The sequence below is a fragment of the Ochlerotatus camptorhynchus genome, unplaced genomic scaffold, assembly GCF_037179485.1.
Source record: "Ochlerotatus camptorhynchus isolate MF236.1 unplaced genomic scaffold, CSIRO-AGI_Acam_v1.1 ptg000055l, whole genome shotgun sequence".
NCBI lineage: Eukaryota > Metazoa > Arthropoda > Insecta > Diptera > Culicidae > Ochlerotatus > Ochlerotatus camptorhynchus.
The window spans coordinates 2477471-2493020 of record NW_027040545.1 but is presented as its reverse complement, the minus strand read 5'-3'; the positions used below and the strand labels follow the sequence as shown (position 1 = coordinate 2493020).

At 44.9% G+C, this 15550-nt stretch overlaps 2 protein-coding genes across 3 annotated transcripts; one reads left to right on the top strand and one right to left on the bottom strand.

Annotated features, from left to right (window-relative positions):
* Window positions 1-132: 132 nt before the first annotated feature.
* On the bottom strand, window positions 133-5651 carry mus101 (mutagen-sensitive 101). The gene is made up of 6 exons (XM_065239353.1): window positions 5347-5651; window positions 4211-5284; window positions 3126-4146; window positions 1633-3060; window positions 628-1025; window positions 133-561 (listed from the first exon to the last, which is right to left on the bottom strand). Exons 1-6 carry the CDS (start codon window positions 5491-5493, stop codon window positions 133-135), a joined length of 4497 nt encoding a protein of 1498 aa, XP_065095425.1. The 5' UTR covers window positions 5494-5651.
* Window positions 5652-8579: 2928 nt separating this feature from the next.
* On the top strand, window positions 8580-10897 carry CCT3 (chaperonin containing TCP1 subunit 3). 2 transcript variants are annotated; one of them, XM_065239351.1, is made up of 4 exons: window positions 8580-8723; window positions 8788-8849; window positions 8934-9535; window positions 9602-10897. In XM_065239351.1, exons 1-4 carry the CDS (start codon window positions 8690-8692, stop codon window positions 10542-10544), a joined length of 1641 nt encoding a protein of 546 aa, XP_065095423.1. In that variant the 5' UTR covers window positions 8580-8689; the 3' UTR covers window positions 10545-10897. The 2 variants fall into 2 exon arrangements, with proteins under 2 accessions (XP_065095423.1, XP_065095424.1); XM_065239352.1 differs by having other exon boundaries at window positions 8582-8691; window positions 9602-10896.
* The last annotated feature ends 4653 nt before the right edge of the window (window positions 10898-15550 follow it).

Below are 15550 nucleotides of genomic sequence, written 5' to 3'. Positions count from 1 at the left end.
TTGTTTTCTTTTTTGTATCACAATCCAACATGGCATTCTTTTATCTGTTCTATGCACAATCGCGGGCACTGTATTCAATACAGAAACATATAATTCAAAACCCTGCCAAAAATCAAATAAACTACACCTTACTCACTTTGAAATTTCCAACCGATACCTGGCCGGATCCGGCAGCGTTTCGGATGTGAGGTACGCATTCAGATACATAATGTTCATCACAGCAATGCCTGCCTCGGCCAGCGCCTTGTGGTCCCGGGCGCTGATCTTGGCCTTCTTCAAATCGACGAAGCAATGCGTTGCGGTCAGGGCGTGTTCCGAGCTGACGAACGGTGGATCCACATCGATAACGTACCCTCCACCGGATTGGAGCAACCGTATGAACTGCTGCTTCTTGGGAGCCAACAAGAGCACTCGGAAACCGGTGAATACCCCGTCGTGCTTACCCGCCTCACGGGCGATCTTATGGCGCCAGTTGTATGCCGCATTGGCCACTTGCTTGTCCATCGGCTCTAGCGGCGGTAGATCCTTTGCCTCCGGGTTTCCCCAGGCGTACTGTTCTTCCTGGAAAAAGAAAGAATGCTATGCATATTACTTTTAATCACAATTTCAGAAATTCGTTCAACTCACGTTCAAAAAGTACCCCGCCTTGCAGCTATCGTCGATATACTTGGTGCACAGCAACCACTTTCCGGCAGCGATTCCGGACAGAATCTTCTCCCCTCGGTTGGGCTTACTGCACAGAATATGGGTACAAGCGGGATCGTACTCGTTCGGTTTGGTCGAAATATCAGCATCCATCTGCTGGATTTTCTCCATCAGCTCCATTCGGACCTGGTCCGTTACCCCGGACAGAGCAAACACTGGCGCTCCGTTGTAACTCATACGGTCCTTTCCGGCACCGGTGGTGGTCGAGGTAGAGGTAGTGGTGGCTGTAGCCGTAGCTGCAGGAGCTTGGTCATTCCCCAAACCACGAGCCATGCGGAAATCGTAACCCACCGCAGGAGCGTAGGGCCCATCCAACATTTCTGCAGTGGAAGAAAAAGAAAATGGCATTTAAATGGAAATCGGGCGTAATTAGAGAATGAACTAAACAAAGCGTAAGACCGTTCCATTGAAATTACTATTATATTCAAATTAGGGGGACCTAGGAGCATTATGGACACCGTACGTATTTTGCCAAGTTTGACTTGATAGGAATCAACACATCGCTGTGTTATTTACTACACACTTTTGTCACTAATTTAGCACATTGAAACAACAATTTGAAAGTCTGTTACATTGCATTGACGTCGTAAAGCTAGCTGGGCAAAATGGACACCCATACGAAGCAGTTTTTGACACTTTCAAGTCTACACTCCAAAAATTTATCACATATCTAATGGATGAAATCCATGTGCATCAGTTACACGTTGTCGTTTCGGACTTTGTTTAGACCTCCTTTTGTTTTCCTTTCTCAGTGGCACTCTTGCCCCCACCCGACCCTATCGCTTCTAACAACGGCAGAAACAAAAGCGACCGAACTGCTGACAATGAACAAATGTGCCACTATACAATAGTGGTTATCAAATAACAGCCATCGAGTTGAACGCTATGATCACAATAAACATCTAGAGGAAAGAAACAAACACTTACCCGAATCATACCGTGGAAGTTCAGTGTACTGCGTGTCCTCTTTGAATTTCTTCACCTTCTTCGCCGAGTTCTTGTTCATGGCAATCAAATCACTCAACCGTTTCATCTGATCATCTTCAACGACACTGGCAAGCTTTGCCACTGGTTGAATGCAATCTTCTCCACCAGCACCACCACCTACTTCCCCCGGATCTTCTTCCTCTTCATCGTCGTCTTCCACGCGGGATCTTTTCTCACTGCCTTTACTTCCACCGCTTTCATCGTTGGGCTTCAATATGGAAGTTTCGTTGATTGCATTGAACACATCCTTGCTCCGGCTGGATCCAGCCTTGGAAGTGCTCGGTTGGCAGTCTTCCACTTGCTCCGCTGGCTTTTTCTTTTCTTCGAATTCATCCTGCTGAAACGGTTGAAACTGCGTGTTCGAGTACTTGGATTCAATGTAGTCTACGTACTCGTCACCCAGGTTTTCTCTCCAGAAGCGGCGTTTGATCTCGCTTAGCGGTGTACTCTTCCGGCGTTCCTTCTGTTGCTTCGGTTGATAGAATTGTTCCCACACCAGAAGCTTCCGTTTGTGGTACAGATGGTTCTGCTGGTCGGCATCCGGTCGGAATCCATACGGTGTGACCTGTTTGGTCATACACTCCGGCAGGGAAGGTGTTTTCACGTGTCCAGCTTTTCCGGTACCGGGCGTCGCAAGCAGTTCGTTCATTTTCTTTGTCCGGGGGGAAAGGTTCTTCTCCTTTTCCTCGGCTTCTTTGAGGACCTTGTAGAGCGTATTACGGATCGGAGTTTCGAACTCCATTACTCGCTGCGTGACGCTGAGCTGTTCGTATTCGGAAATACTGGTGCTGCTATTGTTTGACGTCGGAGTGGCCGGCGAGTCGATCGCGGTCAGCGCGGAAAGGCGACGATGTCTTATGACCGGCGGTGTTTCAACGAGATGACCCGGATCGAATGGTTTGCGATGATCAATCTGCGATTTAATCAGATCTGCATATTCCCCTAGCTCCTGGGAGTAGACCATACGTTCCTCATAGGTGATCTTTTTCAGTTCCGGTGTAGGCAGTCGCCTAAACTCGTACCTAACCTCGGATGTGTTCCGGGCTTTATCGACGGAAATGTACTTGTAGCTGCCCGGTTGATTTTCCTTGAGTGGATCAGCAGCGGGAGTGGGCTCTGTTGGCTCTGGCATCGGTGATGGCATAAATACTGAGTCAATATCAACGTCGTCAGTAGAGGTCGTCGGAAGGCATGGATTCTTGGTAAAATCTGGCAAATCCGACACCCGACTGCTGCTGATCGATGGATTATCGTCGGTGATGTTCTTCGGAGAGCAGACTGATTTACCTACCAGAAAAGGTTGCTCATTAACCCGTCGCTTTTGCATGAGACATTCGCGGAGCCAATCGGCACTGAGTACGGTTAGATCTGTGAATAATTCGAAATCAGCCATCAGCCTACAATGACGTGGTTTACGACAATAACAAACTTACCCCACTTGATGGCAGCTTCGTACTTGGCTCCGATCGGCTCCTTGCAGATCACAATTGGTGCCGCTTTCCGGACCAAACGATCCTCTACTTTGGCCCCAAGGATCCCACCCAAGGCAATTAGAAAGTTTCGTTCTGCTCCGGAGTACGTGCTGATTACCATAATTTCATCCTCTAACGATTTCGGATCACTTTCACCGTACAAAATCGGCTTGAAGTAGTAATCCAATGGATGGCAAATACCGTCCTGGATCGAGGTCTCCAACCAAATGCAGTTGACCGTTTCCCGACCTTTGACGCCGAAGTCGATTTCCCCTATGCTGCACGTCGGAAGCAAAATGTAATCGACGATATCGGTGTAGTTCTCGTCCACAATCATTCCGCCGCAGTTTTCGCAATCGGAAACGATCTGCAGTGCGTCTTCGTCGGAGAATCCGTAGATGAACAGCGTTTTGCCGAACATAAATTCCGACTGGCTTTCCATTTCAGAATCCTGCATGGTGGATCCACTAGAGGGCGACGGAGCGGTTGGTTGAGTCTTCTTCGGTTCCACAGGCGGAGGCGGTAGTTGAACGGAGGTGTTCTGTTGCATATATTCCTTGAGGACATCATCTTCGAAGCGACTGACTCGGCTAGGACCCGGCTTGGGATCATCCAAGCGGAGTTTAGGCACTTCCGGACGCTTGAAGGTGCTATTCATCGATTCCAAATTCTTCTTACTAGCAGGGGACGGAGGCTCGGGACCATCTTCTCCCGCTATGTCCTTCAGGTTAGGTTGGAAGACCACATCGTCTTCTTCCGGTGCTGGTGCCTTTAGTTCGATCGACCGTACCAACCACTCCAAAGTCATAATATGAGGAGTCAGCTTCTGATTTCGGATTTCCCGGAAGTCCGTCTGGACCTGGTCACCCACGATGATGTGGCTGATGCGATCGCTGAGTTCGTCAAACCGTGTTGCCCCACCGCTGTTGAGGATTTTGTTCAACTTCTCTTTGTCTTCGGTGGCGAAACCACTCAGGTAAATCTGCGACAGGGAGGAATATCTCACATCATAACACAAAACAACTTCAAAACTTCAACCAACTTACCTTACATCCATCCAAGAAAGAACCTGCTTTCTTGGCCAGAGTCAAATTTATCTGGGCCAGTACCTCTCGGTACTTTTTCTTCTGATTTACCACAGGACCTGAATCGCCAGTAGATCCTCTGCCTCCTTTACCCACCGCTTGCGAAGTCGCACTCATCACACTTTCGTTCACGGTCACATTGCGACTGTTTACGTGCGAGATCATCGACAGCTGAGTGCAATCCGGATTAAATTCCCCGGCCACCGTTAACCCAGAGTCGTCCTTCGTTGGAGTGGAAGATTTAATCCCTCGAACTTCATATTTTTCCACCGGCAGGGCATAGCCTACTTCAACGCTGTCTACAATCCAAGCAGGGGTCAAACATTCCTTCTTACATCGAATGGCTCCCTGAAATTTGTCCGAGCCGACACAGCTTTTTTCCAGTATCAAAATGTCCGTTATCGCCGATTTGAACGCTCCGATGTACTTCCCTCCGTTATCTTCGATCAATTGTTTAACCTGATTTCGCTTTTGCGTGGACAAACCCGTCGAAGTAATCGTCAGCGAGTAGAACACCGGAAGTGTATGCTTCCCGAAAACCGTATCCGTTGCGCTGACCATCTTTCGCTGGCTTTGCTCCCACACGTCCTGCACCCAATTTGGATGCATAATCTTTAGTTTGATCTCGGCGGCCTTCTCATACTTGATCGACTTCACCGTCGAGGCCACAAGATGCGTACACTTCGCCGTCAATATATCCAAATAGTAACCTCCCATGTAGAAAACCAACCGGCTGATCTCGCTTTTCTCCTCCGGCTTAAGTCCGGAACTGCAAACCGTGAGATTCCGCATAGACGTCGTCCAAATCGGATAGTTGCCCCGCGGAATCGCTTCGTTATCAGAGAAGCAACTGATCAAACATCGCGGCCCAACTATAACGGCACTCGACTGCGTTCGGATGTGTTCGAATGCCGGGCCGGAGAACTGTTCAAACACGAATACGTGCTTCTTGGTTAATTGTTCCGCTTGCAGCCGGAGGCACTCGCTCTCGTCTAACCAGCTGATGATATCTTCCATGCTGAGATCGCGTACCGACTGAAATTAGACCCACATTTTACCGCCGCTTTCCTTATGAAAGATTAACCCCAGATACTCACACAATAGGCCATATGCATGTCCTCGGTGGCATCTTTGACCTCTTTACCATCCTGCACGACAAAGTACAATTTAATCAGCTGTTTATCGGAACTTGGAGTGCTCATTGTTTTCCCGATCGAATCCTGAAACACACTTGACTGCTGCATAAATCCAAAGAATTCCAAAATTATCACTGCCAAAAATTCTGCAGGAAAATAAAATGAACGAACGGGCGATTTTTGCTTTTGAAATTTGATAGATGCACCGTCGCGATGTGCGGTAAAAGAGGTGAGGAGAAAGGAAACTAGTGGACTCTTTCGTTCTCGCGTCTTCTTATGCAGCAACAGACATGACGTCACGTCTGCTGTTGCATAAGAACACCGTCAGAATGAAAGAGTCCACTAGTTTCCTTTCTCCTCACCTCTTATACCGCACATCGGCACCGTCGCAGTCCATTGGTGGGAAATTATTGTCGGAGTAAGCTCTAACGTTGTCGGAGTAAAAAAAAACATCGTGCCGTGGGGGAGGTTTAAAGATTACAGCACAAATCATTGTTTCGCTTTTTCACAATTCGAGCAGTTTAAAATTACTATTTTAGGCCGTTCGCAATGCTGAGTTTCAAAATTGTTTTAAACTCCTCGACAATTCTATAATTTGAAACTGTCAAAAATAAAACTGCAACACGATCAGCGCAACGCACAGTTCTAAAAGATGTTTGTAATCATCAAGTTCCATAAACTTTACTGTTTTCTATGAAGTTCATAGAGTTGTTTGTGAAGCTCTTCGAAACATCTTTAAATACATACAAAGAAATTTGAAACAGAGTTCCAACTCGCTCAGAAATAAAACAGAATAGTCGAGCAGTTGCAAATTCTGGTGCAAAATAATGCTCGAATAATGAAACTGCAACTCAGCATTGCGAGAGGTGCGTTTCTGTTCTAGTTTCAAATTGAAACAATCCTTATAAAATACAACAGCATTGCGAACGGCCAAACATTGAAATATTGTGTGTGGCAGGATAATTTCTCAAAAAGGGATTATGCCATCTGTTTTCTGATTATGGTCTTACGACTGCGCCCATTGATTAAATCACACGGCGGCTCTTTATCCAGGATTCACTCCTCAATCCACTGCCATAAAATACTATCAAAGTTACACACCTGTGTATAATCCTTATGGGCGGGGTTGCATCGCGCTTATGAGCGGCGCGCTTCGACCGTAACCAAATGAGAATTTAACATAAGCGCGACAACATAAAAAAAAATCAAGTCATCCTAAAAAAAAAACAACATTTTGAAATTGATTTTTTAGTTCGCTGGGGAAATGGCCTATAGTATATACAGTATTCTCTCACTCCAACGCAAAACCACCGACAAACCGGCATGAAACTAAAACTTAACTCTTTATCGAGAATCCATAACGGCGTATTCAAATGTGCAGAGATCCCATCTGTCAAAACCATAGAAATTTGTTATCTAGATAAAAATAATTTGCTCGAAATAGATTAGACACGAACCAACTCATACATTTAGTATGTGTGTTCGTGGCTAGGATACACATTTTTCGCGAACACGGCGGCAGATGTCAGTTTTGTGCTTTGATCAGTAATTTGATGATACTTTGTATGATCATTCATGTCGGTTTGTCGGTGGCAAAACCCCATAAGGGACTGTCAAAATGTGTGTGAACAAACGTCACTTCAGGACTGGTGTCAAGGAGAATTGTTATCCTTTCTACAATCAACAGCAAACACATCGCATTGGAATCAGTTGTGATAGATGTAGTGGTTGCCAGAAAAATTTATTTTTCACTCAACATTTTGACAACTATGTTGACACGCTGAAACAACCTTCCGACACCCAAAAACACCGAAGAAACACAATAAGCACGGACACAAGGTGGCAGAGTGACTTACCCCCTGCCCTTGAAGCATTTTTACAAGCTGAATCGCTGAAAAATATAACTTAAATAATACTACCCTAATAAAAAATAACCATAAACGAACGATAACCCAAATCATTGAACTATTCCACAAATTGTTTGGATGATACCCAGAACACGTCGTTAAGCAAATTAACCATACAATTTTTATTAGGGTAATTTATACTCATAATGAAAATACTTAACACTCCTATTTGTATAAATACAAGACGACCGAAAACAAAAAGTCAACAACAAACACATACACTAACAACCGATCATCAAAAAATAAGTGTTACTTCGATGGAAATTTATAGCTATGGTTTAAAATACTTAAAAATACCTAAGAATACTTACGCGGGATTTACAACTATTTTATTGATATTAGGTATGAAGTTTAGAGTGGGATGCCCCTAGCGTGGTTTGAATATTTGGACAGCAGAAGATCTTCAGCATTATTGTTAAAGTATTGAAAAAATATTCAGAGAAAGTTCTGGAGATCTCTGAACACCTGAAGATCTTTGGAAAAATTAGGAGTAATCTGGTTTCCTGAGGGATGTCGACTCCAAACAATAACAGAATGAGATTTCGTTTCGTCACCTAGTTTTTCCTTTGGTCATCTACCATCTGTCAGATTAGAAGCTCCACAAATACATCCATAGAAATTTTAAACAGAGTTCCATTCGTGTTCCCGCTCAGAAATAAAACAGAATAGTCGGGCAGTGCGTTTCTGTTCTAGTTTCAAATTGAAACAGTCCATATGAAATACAACAGCACTGATAATCTTTAAAAAGTCAGTTGAGACAGCGAGGCAAGATTTTTGCTAATTGGAGAGTAGCATCAGCCTATAAACACCGACAAAACGACATGAATGACCTTTCAAATTACCATGACATTTTCTGATCAAAGCACAAAACAGACATCTGCCGCAGTGTTCACGAAAAATGTTTATCCTAGCTACGAATACGCGTAAAAAATGTATGAGTTGGTTCATGTCTAATCTATCGGGGACAAATTATTTTTATCTAGATTTGAATCGGCCGTTATGGATGCTCGATCAAGAGTTAAGTTTAAGTTTCATGTCGGTATGTCGGTGATATAAAGCTAGGTTCTCAGATTCCTGCACTGTTTTGCGATTTATTAGTAGACTGAACTCAAATTTAGGTTGTTCTCAATGGCCGTGAATGATTGTCTTGATTTTCAGGCGCATATGCCCTTTTTGAAAAACAGGTCGAATTTTCCAGAAGCCAACTCCGACACTACCAACTTGACCGAACTGCGCTCTGTCATTTTCTTTTATTTTCGTCCCACCAGCTGTCAAACAGTCCCGTTCGTTCGCTTCCTTCTGGCTTGTTCTCGTGTTTCTACGGTACGTGCGGTGAAAAATCAAACGTGATCGACTCTTCTTCATCAGAACAGTGCCCAGAAAATTTTTCTCACAAAATGTACGGTTCACAGCAGCCAATTCTCGTTCTGAGTAAGTGCCATTTTGTAGTTTATCGACCGCGGTGGAAGATTTCATGTATTTTGAATAATTTTAGGTCAGAACACGAAGCGTGACAGCGGCCGAAAAGTGCAGCTGGAAAACATCAATGCCGGCAAGGTGAGTCACTTCAGTGCAAGAATTTACGCCTCCACGAACATGATGAGGTTAATTTTGATTTTTTTTTTGTTTCCTTTTGTGTAGACGATTGCCGATCTGATCCGGACATGTTTGGGACCGCAAGCTATGTTGAAGATGTTGATGGATCCAATGGGCGGAATCGTCATGACCAACGACGGAAATGCCATCCTGCGTGAGATCACCGTGCAACATCCGGCCGCGAAGAGTATGATCGAAATTGCCCGAACCCAGGACGAAGAGGTCGGAGATGGAACCACTTCGGTTATTGTCCTGGCTGGGGAGATGTTGGCAGTTGCTGAACAATTTCTGCAGCAGCAAATTCATCCCACAGTGATCATCCGTGCGTATCGGGAAGCCCTGGAGGACATGATCAAACTGTTGGAGAACGACGTCAGTATCCCGTTGGACAAAGCGGACAAGGCAAAGTTGGCCGAAGTGGTGAAGTCTTGTGTTGGCACAAAGTTCATCGGTCGTTGGTCGGACATGGCAGTGAAAATTGCCCTGGATGCAGTTGAGACGGTAATGTTGACCGAAAATGGTCGCACGGAGATCGACATCAAGAAGTACGCCAAGGTCGAGAAGATCCCCGGCGGATCGATCGACGAGTCATGTGTGCTGAAGGGTGTCATGTTGAACAAGGACGTCACGCATCCCAAGATGAGAAGGTAGGATTGAGTGTACAAGAAATTCGGCAGAGTTCTTTTGACTGGTTATATTTTCTATTGTTTTAGATACATCGAGAACCCACGTATTGTTCTGCTGGATTGCCCGCTGGAGTACAAAAAGGGTGAAAGCCAGACAAATGTGGAAATCGTCGGCGATCAAGACTTCACCAAGCTGCTGCAAATCGAAGAAGAACATGTCGCCAAGGCTTGCGCCGACATCATCGCCGTTAAGCCGGACGTCGTGTTCACCGAGAAGGGTGTCTCCGATCTGGCTCAGCACTTCCTGTTGAAGGCTGGTATCACTGCCATCCGTCGACTGCGTAAGACCGATAACAACCGCGTTGCCCGTGCCTGCGGTGCTACCATTGTTAACCGAACGGAGGAACTGACGGAGAAAGATGTCGGAACCGGTGCCGGATTGTTCGAAATCAAGAAAATGGGTGATGAATATTTCTGCTTCGTAACCAAATGCGCTGACCCCAAAGCTTGTACCATTCTGCTGCGAGGTGCTTCCAAGGACGTACTGAACGAAACGGAACGCAATCTTCAGGATGCTCTACATGTTGCGCGGAATTTGATGCTAGAACCAAAATTGCTGGCAGGAGGTGGTGCAGTCGAAATGGCCATCTCGCAAGCACTGACGAACAAGCAAATTCAAGGTCCATACCGTGCCGTTGCCCAAGCTCTGGAAATCATTCCTCGCACGCTGGCTCAGAACTGTGGAGCAAACACGATTCGTACCTTGACGGCACTCCGAGCTAAGCATGCTTCGCATCCGGCTGGTTCCGGTCCGTGTACCTGGGGAATCGATGGCGAATCCGGCCAGATTGTCGACATGAAGGAGAAGGGCATCTGGGAACCATTGTCGGTGAAGCTGCAGGTCTACAAAACTGCTGTGGAAACGGCAATTTTGCTGCTCCGTATCGACGATATCGTGTCCGGTTCGAAGAAGAGGGGAGATGACGGAACTGGTGCTGGTCCAGCCCAGATGGCGCAGGGAATGGAGTAATATTGTAGGTTTTACGTTTCTTATATTCACACACACCAAGTTTACTTATAACTACTCTATGCATACACACACACACCCACAAACTCACATCCAGCTAGTTCTAGCAGGGAAAATCGATTTCCTCAGACCGTAAGTTATTCGATACGTTTCCATTTGAGAAAGCTAACACATTTTTTCCGTCGTCAATAATGCATTAATTTACCTTTAAACATGAGAAGAGCATAACGCTACTCACACTCACATGATGAACATCTGCACCCTCGTGCGCGATGGATACGTTTATCGCTTAATGATCTAATAATGTCGAGAGCGCTTGAAAACAGTGTTGTAGGTTTTGAAGAAAAAAAATACGACTGTGCTTTAAAATATTCATAACGCGAGTTTTCCGTTGATAGTGATGATCACATTTCCCACATTTTCCGGAATTATGCTGTCCTTTAAAGTGATTCAGTAACTCGTGCGTACCTGCAGGCAGAGATGCCCTTTTGAGATAGATAATATAGAATGCTTACGTTAAATCCAGTTGAATTTTCAGTTCACTGATCTTAAAATAGATTCGTGCTATTTGTTTATTTGTTTGTTTATTTGTTATGGTTGCATCAACAGACTAGAAATAGTCCCAATGATGTGTTGTAAAGAAAGTACAGATTATACAGACGACATACATATACTACAGTTACTACAGTTACAAACGAAATTAACTTGGAAAGCATTGTCAAGTTACTAAAAATTTATAAGTCTTAAATTTTACACTTAGCTGTTGGGTATCAAGCGCCTTCGGTCAGCAAAAAAGGCAGAGAATCTTCGGCGAAGCATATTCCGTGTCAAGTGGAAATCGAACATCGACGCTACTCGGTTGAACACTAGCTGCAAGCCGTAAATAGCGCTCCCTATGCTATAATTAGTTCGAAGAAGTGGAAGTCTCAGCATAAGACTGTTGCGTAGTGATCGAGGTTGAACATTAATGTTCACTTGTTGCAGAATTGCTTCGCAGTCAATTCTTCCTTGCAGAGTATCGGCGACGGTTAAGGCTCTGAAAACATCTCTTCGGATACGTAAGGGCTCGATATTGATCAATTGGCAGCGATTCTCGTAGCTTGGAAGACGAAGTGGGTATCTCCAAGGCAGCTTACGGAGCGCGAAGCGAAGAAAACGTCGTTGAACAGATTCAATTCGCTCGGCCCCATTATTGTAGTTCGGGCTCCAGACAGCAGAGCAGTATTTTGTTTTGTATTTTTTTTGTTTATTTGTATTCCTCCATCTGACAAGGTTGTCTTAATGAAGTTGGACAGGGAAAAGCCAAATTGAGTCATGGTGAACTCAAATTGGCATAAAAACCCTGTTTCTTTTCTTAAATTAAGTACATAGAAACAGAAACTAAACATTAACAATTACACAGTTCACAGCAAAAACAATGCAAAATACAATAATTACTACAGTGTAAATTAAAAACGTTAAAATGCGGTCAGTGTCATAAAAGTGTGTCAGCAACAGTGCAGCATCGTCATTGATTGTCAAGTCCTCGTGGAAGGGTCGAAAGCAACCGGAAACAAAAATGAAAACAGGTAGCACAATTCATACAGTCGTCAGGGGATGGACAGTCGCTCACCTGCTCATAATCAATCCATGCACATAACAGCTTTACAATCGATTACTTAGGCGGCGTTGAAAAGTAGCTGCAGAAGCTTCAAAGTCGAAAAGCTCAGATACATCATTGAAGCGAGAGGCCATGAACCGTATTGGGTCGTGTTGCCCGTATCGACTGTTGCGGGATGCCAAATGCAGGAAGTTACGCCGACGAAGGGGGCGTTCAGGTACATAAACGTTGATATCGGCAAGAATGGCAGGTGCATCCACCTCACTAGTTAATACTTTGGCGACAAAAACCGCTTGCATGTCAGACCTTCGTTTCTCCAGTGTTTCAATTCCTAACAGCATGCATCGATGTTCGTAGGGAGGTAGATTTAGATGTTCACGCCAAGGTAGATAACGAAGAGCTAGGCGCACAAATTTTCTTTGAACCGATTCTATACGGTCAACCCATATACTGCTGTACGGACACCAAACTATTACAGCAGATTCAAGGATCGAGCGAACCAAGGCGCAGTACAGTGATTTCAGACACAGAGGGTCACGGAATCCATCGGCAAGTTTAAAGATAAATCCAAGCTGCCTATTCGCTTTTGAAATCACATCAGCATAATGTGTCCGGAGGTTAAGTTCAGAGTCCAATATCACACCAAGGTCTCTAACCTGATTCAGCCGTTCTAGATCATGACCAGCAAGACGATAGTGGAAGATGATCGGATGACGTTTTCTGGAAAACGAAATAGTGTTGCATTTCGTTACACACAGTTCCAGTAAGTTCCGTTTGCTCCAATCCTCAAATGACTCCAACAAACTCTGCAGGTAGGCACAGTCCTCGATGCATGTGATTACCATGTAAATCTTAACATCATCGGCGTAGAAAACACGATTTCCAGATGGTAAAACAAACGATGCATCATTAATGAAAAGCGAAAACAATAGGGGGCCTAGGTTGCTCCCTTGTGGAACTCCGGATACAATCGGGAAGGCAGTTGAATGTGAGGAGCCTAATTTAACTTTCATAGACCGTCCTGACAGGTATGATTCGAACCAACGAACAAAGGCGACGGATACTCCAAATTTCTCGAGTTTTCGAAGCAGAATAGCATGGTTCACTCGGTCGAATGCAGCTTTGAAATCAGTGTATATAGCATCTACTTGCATGCCAGCGTCCATCGATCGAATGCACAATGAAGTGAATTGAGTGAGGTTCGTTGTCACAGATCTTTTTGGAAAAAATCCATGCTGGGCACTAGAGATGTAATTCTTGCTAGCTTCGAACAAGGCATCGTTCACGATTATCTCAAAGAGTTTGGAGCAAGCATTCAACGACGTTATCCCGCGGTAATTGGAAATATCACACTTGTCCCCCTTTTTGTGAATAGGAATCATGACCGAAGTCTTCCACGCGGATGGGAATGTCATTCGCTGTAATGAAATATTAAACAATTTCACTAGCGGCATCAATAAGACACTTGAGCAATTCTTAAGAATGCATGCAGGAATACCATCCGAACCGTATGACGCAGAATGTTTAAGTTTACGTATCGCTTTTTGTACGTGCTCCTCAGTGATTTGGAAAATTCCAAAGTCGAGCCTATCTGATGGTGTGTCATGGATGGCTGCATTTAGATGCGAGGACGAAATCGACATGTCCGAGAAGGCACTCTTGAAGTGATCAGCAAACAGCTCACACTTGTGGGCATCTGTGCTAGCAGAGCGGGCACCGAGATACATAGACGAAGGTAACCCATTTTCCTTACGCTTCGACCGAACAAATGACCAGAAACGTTTGGGATGCAGGCGTAGATTTCTCTGCGTACGGTCTATATAACGAGCATACATTTCGCGGTTAAAGCTAGTGTATTTATTGCTGGCCAGAACAAAACGACGTTTCAGGTGTTGTGATCGATTACGTTTGAATTTCCGAAGAGCAGTACGTCGACGGCGCTTCAATCTACGAAGCCGATTGTTTGTCCATGGAGGTTTCAGAGTAGGACGCTGAAGTGGCACGTGAGCTTCGATAACACGACGTATCTCAGAGTTGAACGACTCAACGATGTCATCCAGATCTCGTTCGTCATCCAAAAATTGCCAATCAATCACAGAAAATGCTTCACTCATCAAGTCATAGTTGACACGGCGGAAATCAAATTGCGGGTTCTCGTGTGGCTGATCAAATCTCACTGGTGACGGCCAAGAAACGGCAACCTCAATAGCGGGATGTGCAGTGTCGAGTTCTACAAGAGATTCAACCGCTTCAGAAATGCTGCAGTTAAGTAGTGCTGTATCGTTCACCAGTACTAAGTCAAGAGTACGAGAACTGGCATTTTTCACAGAGTTGATTTGCGTCAGACCATTGAAACAAAAGGCATCATATAGAGCACCATCCGAAGTTGAAAAACGGGATATACTGGAATCTATATGAAGTCCGCCATCCTCTGAAGCAGTCCAATGCATGTTGGGGTGATTGTAGTCACCGAACTGAAGCGCAAAATCATGAGGTTTCAAGCATGATATTACTGAACTAACAGAATCGCTATGAAGCTGAATGAGGGACAGATCATCTCTACGATCAGGTGGTAGATATAATACTCCAATACTGACTGAACACGTTTGCAATTTGATTTTTACCCACAGCTGTTCCAAAGCATCACTAACTGGAGCTGAGTCGACACAGCAGCACAATCTGGTAGACACTGCAATCAAAACTCCACCGCCGCGCAGCTTTCTACTGTTCAGTGGATTGCGATCAGTCCGAAAAACAGTGAATGATCCACCAAATAGCTGAGTTGATAGGATGCAAGTGTCGAGCCACGTCTCGGTTAGAACTATCACATCATACTCCGAATCTGCCGCAGCGAGATAGAAGGCATCGATCTTCGTTCGGAGTCCACGGACATTTTGATAGAAGATACGAAGTTGAGAAGAAGAATTTGAGGGAGGCATGCCAGTAATCTGTTGAGTCTGAGCGCAGACTGGGTGGATCACAGGACTACCACTTTCAATCTCAGGAACGAGTCGGTTGCGATGAACAAAAACAGCATCTTGCAGGACAAGGTCAGAGGGCCTCGATGCTTCTGGAGAATTACCTGCGACGTGCAGCGGCAACTGGATTGAACATGGTGAGGCTGGTGTGCTGTTATTGTCAATATTAGACCACAATTATCGTGGAGCAGAGACGTAAGATGGTACTCTGGAAACCAAGATATTTACAGGCAGAGAAGTTGTTGTTTGCTGACTGTACTTGCCTACGGTTTGATTTTGGAAGACCCCCTCTCTCAACTCATGCGCAGAGCTGGGACGACTGTTGAACGCTGGCAGCTTAGGCTCGACTGCGATGAGAGGACTAACGTAGATCGTACGAGAGAGCAATAGAGCGATTTCAAGCAGTAAATGTCCGTGAAGTTCTTAGTAAT